The 21,813-nt window shown below is 35.8% G+C and overlaps 1 protein-coding gene across 4 annotated transcripts in view; it reads left to right on the forward strand.

The window, feature by feature from the left end:
• The first annotated feature begins 4,126 nt into the window (after nucleotides 1-4,126).
• ADGB (androglobin) overlaps nucleotides 4,127-21,813 on the forward strand; it is a 118,095-nt gene continuing 100,408 nt past the window's right edge. For 3 of the 4 annotated variants that reach the window (XM_016160280.2, XM_036222436.1, XM_036222437.1), the window contains exons 1-5: nucleotides 4,127-4,261; nucleotides 11,567-11,726; nucleotides 12,377-12,469; nucleotides 15,570-15,641; nucleotides 17,409-17,618. In XM_016160280.2, the coding sequence (XP_016015766.2) occupies nucleotides 4,188-4,261; nucleotides 11,567-11,726; nucleotides 12,377-12,469; nucleotides 15,570-15,641; nucleotides 17,409-17,618 (609 nt within the window). In that variant the 5' untranslated portion in view covers nucleotides 4,127-4,187. The remainder of the gene's footprint in view (nucleotides 4,262-11,566; nucleotides 11,727-12,376; nucleotides 12,470-15,569; nucleotides 15,642-17,408; nucleotides 17,619-21,813) is intronic. The other variant, XM_036222431.1, reaches the window with a different exon arrangement.

Here is a 21,813-nt window from a genome sequence, read left to right on the forward strand (position 1 = left end):
ACTCACCACTATCTGCCTGTTTTCATATTTGCGAAAAAGAGACTGTAATAATAACAAATTTCTTGCGTGTTTATAAGCTAAGTGAGTTAGCAAAGAAAAAGAGTTTAGTGGAGTGTTAAGCATATCAGAAGTGCTCAATAAACGTGAGCTCTGATTATTAGATGTTGAAGAGGCTTGTAAAGTTTGAACTGAATTTGGTGAAGAGTAGAAGCAGGCCCCACTCTAAAGAGCCTTATAGTCTGGTAAATGAGAAGGGCCAGGGCGGAAGTAATGATAAAAAAAACAGACAAAATATGATAGGAATTTAAAAAGACAGACAAATAAAAGCTCTGTGGAAAATAAAGAAGAAAGATATTCATTTCTAAGGAAAAGTGCAAAGTGAAGGACAGAACTTGAAGTGACGGTTAACCTGAACTGCAAGCAGAACATGTAGAATTTATTGCTTTTCCATTTGGTTGGTTAAATTCTGGGCAATTCTATAATTGACTTAATTGCAAAGAGGTGGGTGAGCAGCACCATCTATATGATTTCCTCTGGCTGAGGATCCAAGTGTCTGAAGCTACTCTGGAGCTATGGCTTTAAGAAAGAGAGAGGCTGTCCTTCTCCCAGCCTTATGTACCCTCCCCCTTCCCAGTTCCAGTTATCTGGGACCGCCAACAGTGGGTGGAGAAGTGGTTAGCAAAGCTCGCTTCCGCAATTCGCAATTCGGCAGATCCCCAAGCATTCCAGAGAGTCCCTGCCTGTTCTGTTTCTGCTGGCATGCGAAAGTGAGCGTTTCTAACCACTTCCCCACGGAGCAGGTGTTCCTGCTGCCTGAAGCCAAAGAATTATTCACCAAAAAACTAAGTACAGACTGGAGAGAGTCTCCGCTCTGGGTAGCTCTAATAAAGTATAAGCCCTGATTCTCAGCGTCTGAAAGTTAGTTCACAGCCAGAGAACTTGGAAACCCCTAACCTGAGACCCAGGGCGATCATCTGGATATGCCGTGGTCAGGAGTAACTCTGGTAGTTTCAGGAGGAGCGTTAGCCTGGAGAACTGCAGAGAACAGGCTGCGAGGAGTCAGGCTGAGCTTGCTCTGCTACCTGCCCCATGTCAGGCAAGTCCCTTTACCTATCTGCACTTCAGTTTTTTGTTTTTTTAACCTGTGGAATAATGATAATATTAGGTATCCTTATTTGAGTGCTTATGATGTTCCAAGCACAACATTTGAGATATTATTCTTCCCTTTACACAAATGAAAAAAAAAAAAATGGAATTCAGAGAATTAAAAAACGTACTCAGGGTAGCTCAACTAATGAATCGGTATTTAAACTCAAGTCTGTCTCTAAAACTTATACTCTCAGGAACTAGCACCTTCCCCAAACCTAGCATGTGGCAGGAACACAATACAATAAATCACAGCTATTATTAACATTTCAAAATGATATTGACCATGATTGCCATCTGCACATAAGAATATGGGTTTAAAACAAAGCAAACGTAGGACCAATTGTCCTTTTCACACTGGCACATACAAATGCCATCTTAAGGTTTATTGAGGAAAATATTTGCCTCATAATTATCGGTTGACCAAGTTTAGCTCCATAAAAAAAAGAAATTCTATTTTTCATGCTACGTATATAACATAATAAAGGCAAAAGAACATGGGACTAGAAATTCATAGTACATAAGAAAATTAATAACACATTAGAAATTAATAGTCCACACCCATCATACACTGTTGGTAGGATTGTAAATTGGTGCAGACACTATGGAAAACAGTATGGAGATTCCTCAAAAAAATAAAATTAGAACTACCATATTCTACTTTGGCTATTTATCAGAAGAAAACAAAAACACGAAATCAAAATGATATATGCACCTCTATGTTCATTGCAGCATTATTTACAATAGCCAAGATATGGAAGCAATATAGTGTGCATTGATAGATGAATAAATAAAGATGTAGTATCTATCTATCACCTATGTATCTAATTATTATCTAATCATCTATCTATGTAATGGACTATTACTCAGCTATAAAAAGAAAATAAAATCTTGTCATTTGTGACCACATGTATGGACCTAAAGGGTATTATGCTAAGTAAAATGTCAGACAAGACAAATACCATAATTTAATTTATATATGAAATCTAAAAATAACAAATGAATAAACAAAATAAAACACAAACAGACCCATCGATACAGGAAACAAGTCGATGGTTGCCCAAGGTGGGGAATTGGATGAGTAGGTGAAAAGAAGAGACTAGAAGAAAAAGAAATTAATAAGCCCTTTATGCTTTTCAAAAAATATTTTTACTTTCTCCTTCTATCTTTATGTCAGCTCCCTTATTTTTTCTTAATTTAATAGATGAGAAAGCAGTCTCTGTGTGTAGTAGTAGCTTAAACTGGTGTTCCTGCCTTCGATGTCTCTAGTCCAAACTCCACTACTAAGTGGTTATGCAACTTTGGCAAGACACTTCTCTTCTCCTGGCCTGGGGTTGTTCACCTGAAAAATATGGGCGGGTTGTAAATCATCTGATTTGTAAGATTTTTCTTCTTGAATGGTTTTGGCATCTTACAGCCATTAACCATGGCTTCACACATGTCTCAGCTCAAGATAAATTTCACCTGTCCATCAGTTGGTTGCATATAATGGTGCTCTTTTACCCAATAGTTTTTATATGTCCTTGTAGCTGTGCATTTGATTACTCTAAGATTTTGTATTAACTAATATTTTTTTCAAAGTTTGGTCCTCTACTCGCACTCAGGAGGGTTCTCTGGAAATTGCAATCCTGGGATAAAAGGGGCAGAGCCCTTAAGATGTCTTCATTGTCTTCATGTATATAGGAGATGTTTGTGGAGCACTTCTTCCGTCATAATATTAATCTTACTGACTTCAAAGTTATTTATCTTGCATGCAAATACAAAGAAATTGATGTCTGATTGTCATCGCACAATAACAATAAGATTAGAATAGTCTGACCAAGCAAAGGCTATGCTGAGTGGAGAGAGATAGGCATTCATTAGTGGGAGTAACTAAAATATTTGCTTTGCAGGAAACTGCTTCTTCCCTGTAGAGTTGGGCCTCTGAGCAGCGCCCAGACCCAAGAGCAGGGGATTTCTTTAGTTAAAGGTGGTTAATTATGTCTAGGATCATGGGAGTGGCCAACTAGTGACAGAGCTTCTAAACCTCAGGCCTGTGTTTGGGTCAATCTTTCTGAACTGAGATTGTATGGGGCCAACACAATATTTTGTTTTGTTTTAATGAATTTTAAAGTTTTTCCAGTTTCAGCATTTCTCAGCTTCATTCACTCATCTGCCCGCTCCTTGAAGACATGGGAGCTGACATCTCTGAAACAAGGGTTCCCATTTGCGGGGCTTCCATCATGGGCTAAACATTTTACATCTTATTTATCCTCAAAACAGAATGGTGAATAAGTACTGGCATCTTCAGAGTACAAATAAGTAAACTGAGGCTCAGTAGGAAGAACTTGCCCAGAGCAACACACCTAATAAATACACCACGGGTTGGCTAAGCATTAAGCTGGAGCCAATTAGGTCTTGGTTTGCTTGGATCACATCTTCTGGCCCCAATGCCTTTTTAAGTTGAGTGTACCAAGGGCGACTCGATTCCGTGACTTGCATTTATTCTTTCATATAAACAATCAAGACACCTGACTTTAATCATGGATACCGTCATTATCAAATCTTAAGCTATCCCTTGCATCCACCGTAATCAAGCCATTGGCGAATTTAGTGTGGGCATAATGTCTCTTTAGTTGTCATTCAAGGAACTTGTTCAAAGGAGAGAAGACTTGAGGAGAGGGAACCTCGCATAATATGAGTCTCCAAATACCTGAAAATCCAAGAGGGAGTCGATATGTCTATACTCCCTAAAGGCAAAGCCAGGCAGAATAGGCCGTATTGAACTGCGATTTATCAGAGCTGCCCATCAATCCTACTGTCAAGTGCGTGCTCGGTGCACGCGGATTCCTCCGCAGACGCCCACCTGGAGGCAAAGACCTGAGTTCTCCACCGTCGCGCCCCAATTTGTCGCCTCCAAGCCGCCGCGCCGCAGCGGCGCAGCCCCGGCACAGCGTCAGCGGGACGCGCGTCCGCCGTCTCCTGGCAACGGCAGACGCGGAGCCGGAGCCGCGTAGGCGGCTGCCACTCCTTGCTGAGCCTGGCCTGGGTCTGCCTTTGCTATGACCTCCAAACAAACCAAAAGGAGAGAGGTGCACCGTATCAACTCAGCGCACGGCTCGGACAAGTCTAAAGAGTAAGGGACCTTTGCCAGCCCTTCTCACCCGGGCCTAACCCCTTGGCTTTTCCTGTAGCCTTCTCTGCAAGGGCAGGAGTTTAGCTGGCTGGCCTCCTCCCAAATTCTGTATTTTTTTGCGGGAACCCACACTCAGGAGATTCTTGCTCCCATGCCTCCCCTAGACCCACCTCGGCCACTCTCTTTTCCAGAGCTCCTCCTCTCCATAGCCCACCCTCGGAAAAGCTGGTATCAGATGATATCAGACATAAAATGGTTTTTAAAAAGTTAAACTTACCTATATAAATATGTAGTTTATGTTATTAATGTTTACCCCAAGAAATTTTACAGAGCCTAGCTCATGGAATCTATATGATTCCTCTCTGTCCTGGGATGGTGATTGTTGTGTTTGTGTATGTACCTCATTATTATTTTTCCCTTTGGTCTCTCTCTCTCTCTCTCTCTCTCTCTCTCTCTCTCTCTCTCTCTCTCTCTCTCTCTCTCTCTCTCTCGTTATTTATAGCACAGACTTTGGAATATTATTTAAATTTATAAAATTTATTCCAGCTATGAGAGAGTGCCAGCTACCAAACATACCTCAGCAGGGTCCTTTATGTTCGTCCAGCTATGCCTGTAGGGAGTGGGCAGTCAATTCTTTTCAACTGGATTCTTACATTTTGGATGCCTACTTCTTCACCACCTTCCTTGCCTAAAAGAATCCCACACTGGACTTCTGTTCACCCATCTCTAGTATTTAAACTCTTTCCCTCCATGAATTCCTCTCCCAGAATCATTTCCATGTCTGTGATTTCTGATTCTCTAGTTCCTAGTTTTCTGTCCTAGCTCATAAGCAGGCTTCCAGCCACCTGGCAGATAATCCATTCCTTTTATTAAGTAAACTTTCAGATACTATATTACAGAAATGATTTTTAACAGGATTGCTCTCCAACTGCACATCACTGTAAGTCAGGTCATTTCAATATTTTCCAATGGTTTCCATTCTTATAGGTCCAAGTCTTACAAAGCCATACAGGATGAGGCCCCTTTTATTATTCTGACTTTACTCCCCCTTGTTCACATACTAGCCTCCTCTTCACTCCCTGGAACACCCCAGGCCTGTTCCTACCTCAGGGCCTTTGCTCTTGCTGTTTTTTCTACTGGAAAGCTCTTCCCTTTAGATTTCCATGTGATTTTCTCCCTCACTTTTTTTTTAGGTATTTACCTAAATGCCATTTTTCTGAAGCTGACTTCTTTGGCTAACTGGTTTAAAATTTCATCCCCCATTTTCCTGCTCAAATCAAAAACACACTCTTTTTTTCCTTTACTGCTTTTTTTTTTCCCCTTCATTAAGTTTTTCCCATTTAATATGCTATATATTTCACTTTAAAAAAATTATGTGTATTTATAGGTCTTCCTAATAGAATGTAAGTTCCATGGGATTTTTCTTTTTCTATTTTATATGCTATTGAATATTTAGTATCCTGAGTGATTTCTTGGTAATACGTAGTAGACACTCAAAAATGTTTATCTAATAAATGAATGACAGTGATTCAATAAGAGATTATAACAGAGTTGCAAAAGAATTTTTTGCAACACCAAAAAAAAAAAACCTTAGTCAATGGTGGTTATAATTAATTCAAGTTGAAGGCTCACAACTCTTGAGGAGCTTGGGGAAAATCTTTGACCTTAAAGAGTTTACATCTTGAAAGAGATGAGATTGTTAACTCCCATAAAGAAACTGATCAAACCAGCTACCATAAAGCACAGTATGTGGCCTGGTCCTGTGATACTTGTATTATACAACAGAGATAAGGTCCCTGCTGGTAAGATACTAACTCTTTCCTTGCTGGTACTTCTATTTCTTTTTGAGATGGTAATATTATTTCTAACATGTATAATTTTTTTCCAGAAAATATGTGAATTGAATTATATCAACAAAAATATATAAATTTATTTATTTAAGTTAGTTTCAAGTATATAGTACATTGGTTAGACATATATATTGTTCATATATATTGTCCCCTCGATTGCTTCCTCCCTCCCCATTATATTAATAACCATCATATTTATGCTAACTGCATTCCCTCTGCCATGCTCCTCATGCCCAACTATCAACTACTAATTTCTTTACCCCTTCACCCCATTCTCCCAGCCCCCTAACCCTCCTCCCCTCTATCTGTCACCAGATTGTCCACTATATTTGTGATTCTGTTTTTGATTAGTTTGTTCTTTTTGTGTTTATTTTTGAAAATAGAAGTGTAAAGGCAAATAGTTATACAAAATCTAGGCTTTGCTAGAAATGATCTATTGAGCATTAAACATCAAATCATTAAATTCTGCTGTAGCATTATATGATAGGATGTGAAGTTCATTTTAAAGCAAGTCTATTCTCTAAATTTTACTGAAGGACTATCTTAGATACTAGGCTAAATCATAGATAAACACATGGTACCACCCAGCACAGGGCCTAGGGATCAAAGTCTAGCAAGGCTCTAGTGTCATTGTCATTTGAAGTATACTGGGGTCATTTACAGTAAGTTTTTATATGCCATTTTACCACACCTTGTGATTAAGCTCCAATAAATGCAACCCACTCTAACACGGTTCTGGATACAGAAATGAAAGAAGAAGACTTCAGAGCCTTGAAAATGGCCCTCCCAGAGAATCTTATTCTCCCAGAACTGCCACTAGTAGCATATATCTTTTATTTTCTAAGATTATGTGTCAGATTGGAGATAAGGTCCATGTCTGGCTTTTACCTAACATGATGGCTAACACATAATAAACACTCACCACTTGTTTATTAAATTAATTTACAGTTCAGGTTACCTAGCTTGGTTTTCAATCCTTCTGAATTTGGTTGCCGCCCAATTCCATTGACAAAGTTCAAAATATGAGATGGTACAATTGAGAAAACAGAATTGTCTATGTCCAGTTGTGATCAAATTCAGAAGTAAATATGACTTAGAATTCCCAAGAAAAATCAGGCCAGCTAACTGAGCTGTCGATTTTTACAAAAGATTATTGCATTTCTATTTTATCTGTTCTCCATTTCTCTGTGTCGGGACGAATGCAATCTCTATTCATTCTGGTACCAATTTTTTGTGACATCGAATATGTAATTTTTCTATTCTGACATTCAATTTTTCTTTTTTAACTGAAGGGCTAATTAAACTTGTTTCCAATCTAACATGCACCGTCCTCTCTTTTTCTTTATTTTTTCCTCCAGCTCCAAACTTCCATAATTTTATCAGATTTTTTTTTTAACCCAAATGGTTCCATATAAATGAGGGAATTTTGTTATAGTTAAATGTTTAAAACTTTGACTTAATTTTTCTAATTGAAGTTCTCTTTCTAAAATTTCATTGGGGAATAATACTTTTATTTTCATAACTACTATCACAAATTATAACTCTCATTATAAGTGTCTAATGATAATTAGGCACTGCAAAGATGCTTGCACTTGTTGGAGGCCTCTGGAAATATTTTTAATGATAACAAGACAAAATTTAATCTTCTTGGAAGTATTAAATATATGTCTTATATAGATCATGGATAATTCAAAAGAGAAAAGAAATGATGCGACTTAAGTATTAATAGTTAGAATGTTAATGCTTACACTTTAAATGCTAAAATATTTGGAACTTAAATGGGCAGTTTGAAATAGGGACATGATTTGATGTTTATAATCACAAAAGTTTGTTGTACTTCCACCAGCACACTCAAATGAAGATGAAACAAACAGGTAATTTGTTAAACTAACAAGAATTATGCAGACTTCTAGATTCTTAATGATGATAAAATATTAGACCTCTTTCCAAAACAGAATGAAATGTATTTCATAATAATCAAGTTAATCTAGCTTTACCGATCAATTGCATATCTAAATTGAAAAAGATCAAAATATTTGTTTACACAAAGATTAGAAAACAGAACTGCTATAAAAGCTGAATTATGATCAATACGATAAAAGCAAAGCATAATAGAAGAAATGACTTGAGGATTAAATTAATTGGGTTCTTGGTTATCCAGGGTCCAAGAGAGAGCTGGTTAAATGAACTCATGCAACAGTGCTTGGTAGTTAATTTGTTCCTCTACCTTTAGAAAATCAGGACAGACGTCGCTTCGAATAGAACAACACATGGGACCAGCAGAGGGTCTCTAGCACTCTGTTCCAATACAAGAGCAGAGTCCCAGATTGCTGGGTGCATTTTTTATTCCCTTTGCCTCCACTCAAGCCTTAACATTGGAAGGTTGGAAGCTTTTCTCCTACGTGAGAAGTGATATCCCTGATATCACATCCATGGTGCTAGAGGGCCTCCCCTCGTTGCCATCTTTTTCTCTTTTGGCCAGCTTACTTCCTCATGGAATCACAGGCAAGTGGCACCTGTCTGTTATACCATAAACTGTAGGGGGAGCTATACTAGCCTTAGTTCAGAGCTAGGGGCTCATGAGTAACTCTAGCCACTTGTTCATTCATGAAGCCGAGTTCCGGTCCCCTGTCAGTTACAGGGTAGATTAAACTTCTTTTTCAAAATAAACTTAGAGACTTTTAAGCTTGGACTGCCACTGCTCAAATCCAATTTCTAGTACCTACTTGTGGATTACACTATTCCAGCCCCAATCCACAATGACAGGTTCTTTCTGTAATTAGTCCATTGATTTTTAAAATTCAGATATAACTGAAATATATTAATTTCAACATAATGATTTGATATTTGTATATATTATGAAATGCTCACCATGAAAGAAGTTAAAATTCATCATATCTAGTTAGAATTTTTTTTTTTCTTGTGACAAGAACTTTTAAGATCTACTCTCAGCAACTTTCAAATACACAGAACAGTATTATTAACTCCAATCACCTGGCAGTCAATAATCCCCATGAGTTATGTGTTTTACTGGAACTTTGTACCTTTTGGACCACCTTCATCCATTTTGCCCACCCTCCCCTCACTCTCTGCCTCTGGCAATCATCCGTATTTTCAGTGGCCTTCAATCATACTCAATTCATTTCAATCCTAAATTATACATACACACACATATATACACACATATATACCTATGTATATACAACATACATGAAATCATCTTAACACTTTTGTATCTGCTGCTTACTTCATGTATCATTTTTATGTCAAACTATTCTGTCTGACTTGGCCCGGTTTTGTAAATTTGCTTTTTTTGTGTTTCTTTTATTTTCCCCAGGAGAACCTTCACATTTTGTATTTCTACTCTAAAACTCATCTCCTTGCCCGGCTACCTGAAATTTTTTTCTCCCTTCAAATATTGGTTTCCTTTGAAATATCATTCAACATTTGGAATATACAGATTTTATATTATGAACATTCACCACTAACTTTTAAAAAAAATAAATTTATTTATTTAAATTAGTTTCAAGTATACAGTACTAATTTGTATTTCTTTAACCTTTCACCTCACTCTCCCAGCCTCCGAACACCCCTCCCCTCTGTCTGTCACCAAATTGTCCACTATATTTGTGAGTCTGTTTTTGATTAGTTTCTTCTTTAGATACCACATGTAAGTGAAATCATATGATACCTATCTTTCTCTGTCTTACTTATTTCACTCAGCATAATAACCTCTAGATCCATCCATGTCGTTGTGAATGGTAGGATTTCATTTTTTTTAATGGCTAAGTAACATTCCATTGTATATATGAACTGTAATTTCTTTATCCAGTGGTCTGTTGATGGACATTTAGGTTGCTTCCGTATCTTGGCTATTGCAAATTGTGCTGCCATGAATACTGGAGTGCATAGATCTTTATGAATTATTGTTTTGGTTTTCTTAGGATAAATACCCAGAAGTGCAAATTGCTGGGTCAAAATTACCACTAACTTTTATTAAGTTTTTTTTTTAAAATAATAACTTTCCACAAATATATTTTGTATACAGATTTTTAACCTTTCTTAAAGGGGACAATGACACTCCTATTTCAGTAGCGTATTTGGACTCACTGTGGAAGAGAACATTTGCTATATTTGTACAGAATATATGTATCCTTTATATAACTTGTAATTTTAATGGATCAATTATTTACTAGTAACTGGATATATTGCTATGTGACTATAAGGTAACTCTGTATATACTCTTGATTTTCAGGGTGGCAGATTTGATTTCTTTACAAGTTTGAATTTTCTAAAAGTTGGCAACGTTTATTTCCTAGTCTTACCAGTTCCTAAATCTTCAAAAGTTCTGGCTACCTTTGGTTTTAAAGATTATTTTGTTCTCAGAATTGATGAGACCAAGAATAATGTGCTTTGAATATTTAAAGGATATCAACTATGCTAGAGCAGTAGGTACACTCCAGCAGTGAACTTCAAAGACATAATGTGCTGAAAATTTCAACACTTGTACATGATCATTTTCAGTCTGCAGTATTGTCGACATTGAACTGTTTTTGAGCATTGTTTATATTGTCTGTGTAGCACTGTAGGTGGGCTGTCGGACTGGTATAAGGTACCTCTAATGAGAGTCTTTTAAGTGATCTTCAATATAGATGGAAACAAATTTGACATGTTACCAGGAAAGTAGGCCAATTAGTGATAAAGCATAACAGCTTAAGGGAGAGAGCCTGAACATAGATTTGACAGAATAAACAGGAAGGAAATACATAATCTCAGGAGGGCTCTTATTTTTTTAAAAGAAATTATATCTTCCTTTAAACAAATAACTTTAAAGATTTCGAACTTCCTGAACGAGGTGATTTTATGATGGTTTCGATGGATAGAAAATCACCAATTTTGTTTTATCTGTAAAGTTGTACCAACACTCAATAAAACAGACATACTATAATGTATTATTTTATACCTTAGTTTTTCTATTAATAGTATAAAAAAATTTCTCCTATTCCCTGAAAACTATTCTAGTCATCCTTCTCTCATATTTTCTTACATGCTAGTTACGAACACTTTTTTACAATGTATATATTCCCAGACTTTCTTTTTCTATTGAGATCATGGGTTAAGTTTTTTAGAAACAATAATGGTGCCCAGAAATGCCTAAGTTTGACTTTTATATCAATATTCCTTCTTATAGCATCTTATATGTTTATGAATGTCTTGCATTCGTAAGCAGGGACTAATGCCCCCAAATTTGTTTATGGAATAGTCTCTTTTGGGTATTTCAGTCTTTCAAACTCTAATGTGTAGAAGCTCTCTGGCCACAGGTATGACTATATTGAAATATGTACTTAACACGACTGCTGACAAGAAGATTAAACTTAGACCATTCAATTATCTTATATTTTACCTCAGAGAATCGAATTAAAACTAACCCACCTCCTTCCCTCTCTGTCTGTAGTCAGTATTCTTTTGGTAGCAACATACAAACGACTGTTGAGCAGAAGAAGGGGAAATTCCCAATCTGGCCAGAATGGAGTGAAGCTGACATAAATGCAGAAAAGTGGGACGCGGGCAAAAGTGGAAAAGAAAAAGACAAAACGGGGAAAAGCCCTATATTTGTAAGTAAGCTTTTGAACTCTTTGGGTTCCAATGAAAATGGTCGTAGTTTTCAACAGCAACTCAAAACTTGTGGAAATTGTGTGTAAATTTTCACCAGGAAGGTGGCTTGTGCAAATCCTCAGTGGAGCAATTGAGCACCAGCTCAAACCTGGTGACTACAGCACTGCGAAGTGGTACCGTCTGGGTAGAACCTTTTTCTCCACTGGAGCCTTGTGATTACATTTCTATGACATATGGGCACAGTAGCTCTTAGCCATGATTTGCTACATTTGTATTTTATAGGGATTAACTGTTTTAAGCATCAAAATATAGCAGATATCCTCGGAATTTTACAGAATCCATTTCTTTAGGTATGCCATAGCTGGCCCATGTAGAATTGTTTGTCCTCTATATCCAATTCACATTCTAAAGCAGTTCATTGTTCATTTGTACTGTTTCTTCTGCAATCAAAATGTCACTCGACAATGAAGGTTTCATTGATTAAATATAATATCAATAACTTCAGTATTCTCCAAGTACTCCATGACCCTGAGAACAAACATGCATTGCTCTATAAATGTTTATTTATTAATTTTTATTAAGATTGAGTTGTTTTTTATTTTAATAAAACCGTATAGAGGTATAACATAATATATATTTTTTTATATAGCATTTTTTTGAAGACCCTGAAGGAAAAATTGAATTACCACCTTCATTGAAAATTTATTCCTGGAAACGTCCACAGGATTTTTTAATTAATCGGGTAAGAAACATTTTTATTATTAACAAAAATATGTATTAATGATGGGATATAATATGCTAGTAATGAAAATTTGCATTAAAAACAATTTAGGATAATTTTTTTCTTGAGATATTCAGTAATAATGGGTAATTACATTTTGGTATTTAAATTAGAAATAAGTACTTATCAGTATAGTTGAATGTTTCTTCTACTGGCTTTCAAAAGAATATTGAAATTTTGTTTAGAGCCTCAAGTTTTCTTCTCTCTATGATGTCAAATTATAGAGTAAAATGTTGTGAGAATTTATTCCTTAATTTCTGACAGACTTTCTCCTTTCTGCTTCTTAGCAGGAACTTTTGTGGCGTGAAGTTTCGTTTAAGATAGTGTTTATTAGCATTAATTTCCCAGTCTGAGAGATTTGCACCTGAATCTCTCTATTCCAGGAATTGTTGAAGCATTTTCCAAGGGCTGCCTTTCTTTCTGGACCCCATGCCCAGCCTCTTGAATCAAATTAACTGGGACATCGCCCAAGAAACCTTCATTTTAAATAGTGCTTAGGTACTTTAAAATTTTAGACCCCCTGGATGTCTTCCTAATAGCTATGTTTGTTTGAATACATTCGATGTTTCCAAGGGTTTAATTATCACTAATGACTTTTTTCCCCTTCTTGATGCTGCTCTTATTATTATCATTGACTGCATAGAAAACCTGGAGACTAAATTAGTTACTAGTTAGTAGCCAGATAATTGTAATGGAGCCGATTCTTCCATACATTTTGGGAACCACTGAATCTCTGTTTCTACACACAGTGATTTTATTCCTAGAAGTTTTAGACTTTATACGCATTACTACCAATGCAAGAAAATATAATTTATCCATCATATTTTACAATTACTGTTGAGAAAGTCAGAATCCTGAATTCAAAAATATTTACTAAAATGAGAAAATAAAAAGATATAGCTCTGTTCATCAAAGTATTTATAGAATGTCTACTTGTAAGCTATTTTAAATAAAAGAAATCAAATATACATGATTCTTCTCTTTAAATAACTTATATTAATTAACACTGACATAAAGAATATAAATTCTGTGATGTTAATATAATGCATTTAATATTAATGTACTATTAATAATATTCAGGCTCTGTTTAATATGAGTGGTTTGCATTTCATGTGAATAAAGGATATGAATTCCATGAAATGGTAGTCTTATAAATTTGAATTAGCAGAAAAGTTTTATTAAACCATCTTTCTTTATAGCATACCTTAGTTCTGAGGGATGCACTTGTACTAAAAATAAATTCATTTATTGTTGTTGATGATACTTCCACCTACGCTTCTTCTAATACTGCCATCCATCTGCCTCTGCTCCCCCTCTGCACTGACTCCTCTTGATCCACCTTGTTGGAATAGGGACCAGAAGAACCAGAACTGAAAGCGTAGCTAAGTAGGAAAGTCTTAGAATAGTGTTTTTCACATTTTAATGTCTAGGTCCACGGTGATAAATATTGTTTATATTGAGACTCATTAAATATAGACATGTATAAAGTTTAGACAAAAATTTTACAAAACAGTAATGAACTTTCTATGTGAGATTTACTCTATTACATGCATAAATAGATGATAGATAGATGACAGATAGGTAGATCTGACCTATTAAAATGATTTCATGAATCACTAATTGCAATCCACAATTTAAAAACACAGTACAGTCTAGAAATATACCCCAGAACACTCTTAAGCTAAAATTGACATCAGAGGACATGATTTAAGTCAGAGACAAGGTAAGTTATTAAACAACTTAAAAGCCTGGTTTAAAAATATCAGAGTCAACATGGGCAGTTCTAACCAGGAAGGTTAACAAGCCCTGATAACAGAGGGCGTGATCAGATGTGTTTATTTCTGCGAACCAGAATTGGTGGCCCGGGCCCTTGAGTGTTGATTATATTGAACAGATGTAAGATGTCTCAGGATTTGCCCTGCCCCGGGTGTATGCATAGGACACAGAGATGCTAAAATACAATTGAAGAGACCTCTGCCTTAATATTTGTGTCTTTTACAAACTGTTAGTTTCTCCTTTCCTGCTGTCAGTGACTATTAAGTCTAACTCTTTAGGTACCCAATACTTATTTTATCTATAATTAATAAATTATAATTAATAAATTATAATTAACTATAATTAATATATTTTAATTGGAAACTAATATGTATAGTTTTAAATTAATATATAATTACTACATAATCAATCCTAATGCACATAGGTACTTACTGAAAGCTATGGGCATTTTAGAAGTGTTGCATCATAATCAGTCAAATCAGAATAAATAAATATATATACATAAAACTATGTTACTATGTTTATAAGTTAGGAACATAAGAGTCAAATCAGGCCTTATGGTAGTTTTAGGTACATTTTTCTTAGACATAAAAATATTTATAGAGTTTAAAGATGTTAGTTGTATAGATGATTGAGAGCAATTGACAGCATTAATTTCCAAAATAATGTTTCACAAAACCATTTTACGTTAATTTAATATTCTAAATACATAAAATTGATATGAATTATAATTAATTTTTTAAAAGTTACAAGTCATATTTTCCATATGTTTATTTTTATTGGACTAAATATATAAAAGCAACTTTAGATATATACTAATTGAATAATGACTGTCGAATTAATTTTTTTTTAAATAACCGGATTTTAAATTGGGCAAAATTTAAAAAGCTGTCACCGTTAATATTTTTCATCCAAGATGAGGATATTTTTCCAGTTACCAGATGTTAACTGTCAGTTTTAACTTGAGTGGTGAATTTAAACTTCAAATCACTATTTTAAACTCTCAATTTATGTGTATATGCATACTAAATTTATCTGCATATATTACATCTTATAACATGTTATTTGTATGTTAAAGTATTATATTTTATAGATATTATATTATTAAATTAATGTCACCTACAGCTCAAACAGGGTTACCTTATGGGATAATGTGTTTATTTTTTATTCTTCTAGTTTCTCTGGTTGTGAGAAATGAAATCAGGTTTGGTCTGCTTATGGCACATAGGCTACAGTTCTTTTATTTTTTTCTAAGGACTACTAATATCTTTTTTTTAAATTTTAGGCTCCAGTAGTTGTGAAAAATGAAATCCTGTTTGACTTGTTTTCGGTAAATGAACATTTACTCTGCAGTGAGGTATGTAGGGAAGTATGCAATAAAACCTCATTGCAAAATGCCTTCCAGACCTGTTTAAACAATTCCCAGTTTCATTCCTCCCTTGCTCACCTTTAATTTTGGTAGAACTGAGCATTTACTACGCCAGACGTTCAAAGTGGAAGCGAAGCCTCCTTGAGTTTAGCGCGCAAAAATGGTGGGGAAATGTTACTGTTAGCAATGCCTGTGCCCCTCTTCTTCCGCCCGGGGTAGCGTTCTCAGAATCGAGGCATTTCTCCTCCAGATCCACGTGCCAAGAGTTAGTTGTTATATTATTTGATTTGCTAATTTTGGGGAAATACCGCAGTGCAGTTTGAATGCAACCCCTCCTCTAAACCCAGCCAGATTTTCAGCACCGGGGTCCCACTTCCTTTGGGGGCGCACCTCCCCACGCCCGGTTTTGTCCATCGGCAGACCTGTTCCACTCCCCTAAGGTAGTTCTATCAGAAACGGGCTGTTTGCTTATTTTCTCCTAAGGCCCAGTCGGGGAAGAAGGGCACGATCATCATTGATTCAAACATGTCGTCTTTCTTATGTTTAGTATCTTGACCAATATTAAAGTAAAAATATTTACTTCTTCAACCAGGTTGTATTGATTAGCTCAAGTTGTTTTATATCATATGTTTTATATGCTTATTCATGAATCCTAAACATACATAGACTTTAGCTTTTTTATTTTTCAAGGAAGAAAAATATAGAATATTCTATAGTAAAATTTTCTGATATAGACAGACTATTCGATTTGTCTTTTTCAGCTTAACCGACCCTTAAGAAATTTCCTAGATAATACAAATTAAGAAAAAGATAAATCTTATGAGATCAGTGTCAAGTGCATAATCTCCGTACATGCCAGGCAGTAATATATGAGGTGAATATTTCAGAAAAATTACTATGGAGGGTGATAATGGTTTTCCTTAACACCCACTGTGACCCAGAGATTTCTTGTGCATTGTTTCTACTACTCACAAAAGTGCTGAAAAATAGATAGATTAATCTACATTTAATAGATGGAAAAAAAAAAAAAAACCCTACAATTTAGACTGAAGTGACTTGCCCAAGAACAGAAGGATCTGGAGAAGGATTCGAATCCCGGTCTCTATTTCTACTCTGAAGCTCAACTCCCACTGTGCCTGGCTGGCAGTTATAAGCCCTGCAAGTGGGAGTTTTACTTGGAATACTTCTGTGCCTGCAGATCAGCACATGGTACATGAGCCTAGAGTGTATTTAAGTGTGTGTTTAATTTTAACTTTTTTCTCATGTCTCTTTCCTTGTCTAACTGATCCTATTGACATGAAAGAAATCATTCCTTCTCAAACTTCTGAACATTTACAGGAGAATATTAGAACAATAGTGCAGTCACTTATAAAAAGTAAATTCCAAAATAAAATCATCATTATTCTCAGAAGCCTTCAATTTTTCTCTCTCTCTTTCTCCCTCACACACACAGAGCTGAAATGAAGGTCGATGTTAATTGGAGGTCACTGACAGTTTACTCTGGAATACATCTCTTAGCTAAGAGTGTGTTTAATATTCTACTTCTTAAGACTGTTGTAATATAATAATACTTCCTCAAAACAAAAGCAAGATCTGTGACTTTATTCTGTATGTCAGAAATCAGAAGGTGCAACACATTACATGTAAAATTTAATCTACTATTGAAGTAGATTTTCATCTGATTCCCTCCCCCCCTTTATTATAGCACCAACAATGGAAAAATAACTAATTGACACTAATGGTTTTTGTCTCCAGCTGATGAGATGGATTATCAGTGAAATCTATGCAGTATGGAAGATATTCAACGGGAGCATTGTGAGCAATTATCTCAAAGGGACTTCAGGGGAAGTACCTCTTCTTGCCTGGAAGCCCTGGGAACACATATACTCTCTGTGCAAGGCCGTGAAGGGTCACATGCCTCTGTTCAACAGCTATGGAAAGTATGTTGTGAAACTTTACTGGATGGTAAGTTCACATTCATGTGCATTCGTCTTTAATATTGAAATATATTTGCTTTACATGCTATTATGTAGGAAAATAAAAAATGATGCAATTTATGCAGGATGGTAATTGTGTAGCTACTGAGGCAAAATGTCCCTACATGTGTAATTTTGGGTTGATAAGAAACACAGTCGTTTCTGTTGTGATACCAACCCCCTGTGCTTTTTAAACTGGTGCTGCCCGGACCTTGAAGAGGTGACCTTCTGCCGCCTTTGCCCTCTCAGGTATGTGGGCTCTGCAGGCAGGTGGCTGCACGGGCCTCTCTCATCTGTTCCTCTGTGATGTGTCAGGGTCATGGGCAGGAGGGTGTGTGCTTCAGGATGGCCAGATCCTTATCTCCCGCCCTACATTTGTTGCTGCCAAAGAACCTGATCTCATCCTTTTTGTGACTGTTGTTGTTCTAAACTCAAGATGTGTTTTCGTGTTAACAAATCTCACTCTGACACATAATGTTTTTACCTCTGCCCAAAAAGAAGCAAATGAGACAGTAGGAAGTACAAATAGAGAATTAAAACCCCCTCAGTTAATATGGCAAAGTAGACACGCCACATTTATCAAGGCTAGATTATATTAAACGCTTTTAATGGTGAGATGCTCTTTGTAAAGGCCCAGAGTCACAGGCAGGACCGGCTACATAGTTCACAAACCCCCTCATTAAAAAATTATTAGGAATTTCAAGACAGTGATAGTAGTATTTTAAATCAAGCATAGGCTCCTTCCGAGCATGGGGTCATGCAACTGGTCCTAGTCACTAAGAAAGAATATTCTCGAATGTCTGAGGAAGTGGAAAAAGTATGAAAAGTTAACTGTTTCATTCTACATGTCTAAGAACATGACTTTTTCCTTAATGAGCCCTAGCCATCTATCAAAATTATTAAGAATGTCAAAACGGCATTAGCCAAACATTAAAACAACCCTGTTAGTTTCTCTCTCCGCCCCCATCCACTTTCTGTTTTCTTCTTTCCTTTTCAAAGGGGGTCAACATTTATTACAGCTACATTCCATTTTGCAAAGAAAATGTGGTTTGTTTCTCTTTAACTGTACCAATTCCTCACAAGTCCAAATCTGCTGGAATTCAAAAAATTTAACAACAACAAAAAAATGTATTTAGTTCAGTTTGGAAATCTCGTTTAACCTGTCTCTTTAGATAACGTAGCTCTTGAGGGAAAAGGCCGGGCAAGTGGCAGCCAGAAAACCTGAACCTTGTGTCCAGTGGCTTCTTCTGCTTCCTCATTGGTTTCATCCAAGAAATGGCTCGTGGGAGAAGCTAGTGCACTATCAAGCACTGAGATACAAGTGGTTCCATATAAATTACTTTGGCAGGCAACTTGCTGGCGCTCGTTTCTGAAGTGCGTAGTCATAGTTTTGTTCACTGAGGCCGAGAGAAAGCTTTGCTGGCGCTGAGCATTTCTTGATCCATTGTCGGGCTATGTGAGGCCTTCAGGGTCCCTTGCACACTCCAAGGCAAAGGGACCACTTCCCTCAAGATAATAGAAAACATGTCACTGACAAATACATATGAAGATAAAATGTGGTAATTAAGTAAAAAGAACCTTGCAAATAGTAAATTCTCAACACTATTAGTTTCCTTTTTTCTTTCATTTTCTTCCTTTCTTCTTTCTTTCTACACTGCTACCTCCTACTATAGATGCCAAAGAGATAGACTCTTCTTCTTCCTGACTATTGGTAGAGAAGGGGGTTTAAAGCCCATAGTCAGCCTAGCAGCTCCTCACTTGCTCAGCAATGGTTCTTGAGCAAGGGAGTGAGGCTGGAGGGGATACACAGTGGTTACCGGCAATACTCTGCCCACTTCTGCAATATGGCTCACTGTGGTTCCTTTGTCCAAGCTTGCTTACTGCCTGTGCATGTTGATGCTCAGTCCTCTCTTATACCATCATATATCTCATATCCCTGTCTACTTCTTCAATTGCCTTTATTTGCCTCCTTATAAAACAGGTTATTCAAACTTTTGTTATGGAATGGTAAGTATTCTTTTATATATTGTAGATAATAATATATGCGGGTATAAAAGAAGCACTTTTAAAATCTTTTAACTCTGCATCTTCTACCCAACTGACACTTGTAATTATATGTAGTCGAATATGTCATTGTTTTTCTTTACAGAGTCTATGTTATTTTTTTGTTGTTTAAAGTAAGACGTCACTATCTCGAGAATATTAAAAAAAATTCCTCTTAATTTTATCTCATATTTCTTGGCCTTTTTGTTTGTTTGTTTGTTTGTTTTAAATGTTTGGGTTTTAAATTTGTTTTATCTACTATGAGAAATAAAGAACTGCTTTATGTTATTTTAAAATCTCAGCTAGTTACCCCAGCATTACATATTGAATGTTCTGCATTTTACCCATGATTTTAAAAACCAATTTTATCATACACTAAATTTTAATAAGGAATTGTGTTTGTTTCTGGACTCTATTTTCTTCCACTATTTTATATTCTATTAAAATATTTTCAGAACAAAATCTTCCTAATACTTTATTGTTTCAATGTTTTCTTGGCATATGTTTAAAAAATATTTTTAAATATTTTTACTGCTATTTATATTGAACACTTATTTATAATTACTTATCCTTTATATATAAAAAGGGGTCAGGCCTTATCATTTTTTTTCCTACTATAGCTTCCCTCTCTTGAGTATTTTATTTTGATTCATCTTTCATTCAGATGGATTTTGTGTTCCAAAATTTTACTCATGTAGAATATATATGTGTGTCATAACTTGGTTACCTTTGAAAATCGAGGTCTATTTTCTTTATATATGATTACTGTATGACTGATGATTTGGTTACATATGAAATACTGGAATAATAAATGCCTGATAATTTTCTGGTTTTAGTGTTAAATACAGTTATTCTGAGGTCTTACTCTCTACCCTCGCTGAAACCCTGGCACTCCCTCTCTGCTATTTCTGCTTCTTTTTTCTCCTTAGCACTGAGCATGGAGCATCCAGCACCTCATACACTTAGCATATTCATTAGTATATGTAAAAATATATAAGAAGCTATTAACCTCTAGATGCTTTCTTTCCCCAGGGCTTTGCTTAAAAATATATTTCTTATACTCATATGTTGGTCCAATTTACAGTGATTTTCATAAGGTAAATACACAAACCAGATTGCAATATTCTCCTGCTAGTCCTCCTCCACTGTAATCCATTCTTTAAAATTGGAATTGTGGTCTTCAAAAGGACGTAGAATATTGATAACAATGGTGATAAATAGATAAATAAGTGCAATATTTAAAGGGCAGAAAACAAGAACTTTGCTGTCTCAGAGACTGTATCCATGGGGTAGAGAGATGGCTGCCTGATTTTCTGGTTGGTAGGAATATGTATTGTTTGGGCTAGGGACAGAAATTTCTATTTCGTTCTACCTAATTCCCAGGTGGTAGGGCTGAGTTGACATCTGTGTATGTAAAGAATCAGAGTAAATTCTTTCTGACACATCCTGTGCCCTACATGTATATTCCTTCCCCTGTCACATCTTGTACACCTTGAGACTCTTCCTCATTATTTATTTCTTCTGCAATTTATTGATGCTTTTTAACCTTTTTCTGACCGGACATTGATTTTCCTTCTCTGCCTTATTACATATATTCTTCTCCCCCTTTCCTGTTTTCCCTGAAGCATTTATCTTAATCACTTCTTCAAGGCAGATCAACCTCTCAGAGCCTCTCTACATTTTGTTAATTTCATATTGATAGACATTAAGTTGTGACCAGTGTTGTATGAATACGACAATAATGTAAAATAACATCTCTGTGTATATATTTTTGTCCACTTGCATGACTATTTTTTCTAGGATTTCTATAATCTGTACTTAATTTTTCTGTCAAAATATATGCAAATTTTAATAAGTATATTTAGGTTACTCTTGTATTTTCATTCGTAATTTGTATTTGATATCATTGGGATTTAAGTCTGTCATTTTATCGTTTACTCTGTTACTTCTGTTATTTTTTTTGTATGTTTCCCTTTTCCTGTCCTGTGAGTTTCTTGAACATTTCTTAGAATTCTATTTTGGTTTATTGTCTATTAGGAAAGACAGAAAAAGACACATAACCACTAAATAAAGCAGTGTGAGTTCAGAGTTACAGGTGTCATACAAAGAAAACATTTTTCTCCCTATTTCTCCTATCTACC

This window comes from Rousettus aegyptiacus, unplaced genomic scaffold (assembly GCF_014176215.1).
Source record: "Rousettus aegyptiacus isolate mRouAeg1 unplaced genomic scaffold, mRouAeg1.p scaffold_m13_p_1, whole genome shotgun sequence".
NCBI classification, from domain to species: Eukaryota; Metazoa; Chordata; class Mammalia; order Chiroptera; family Pteropodidae; genus Rousettus; species Rousettus aegyptiacus.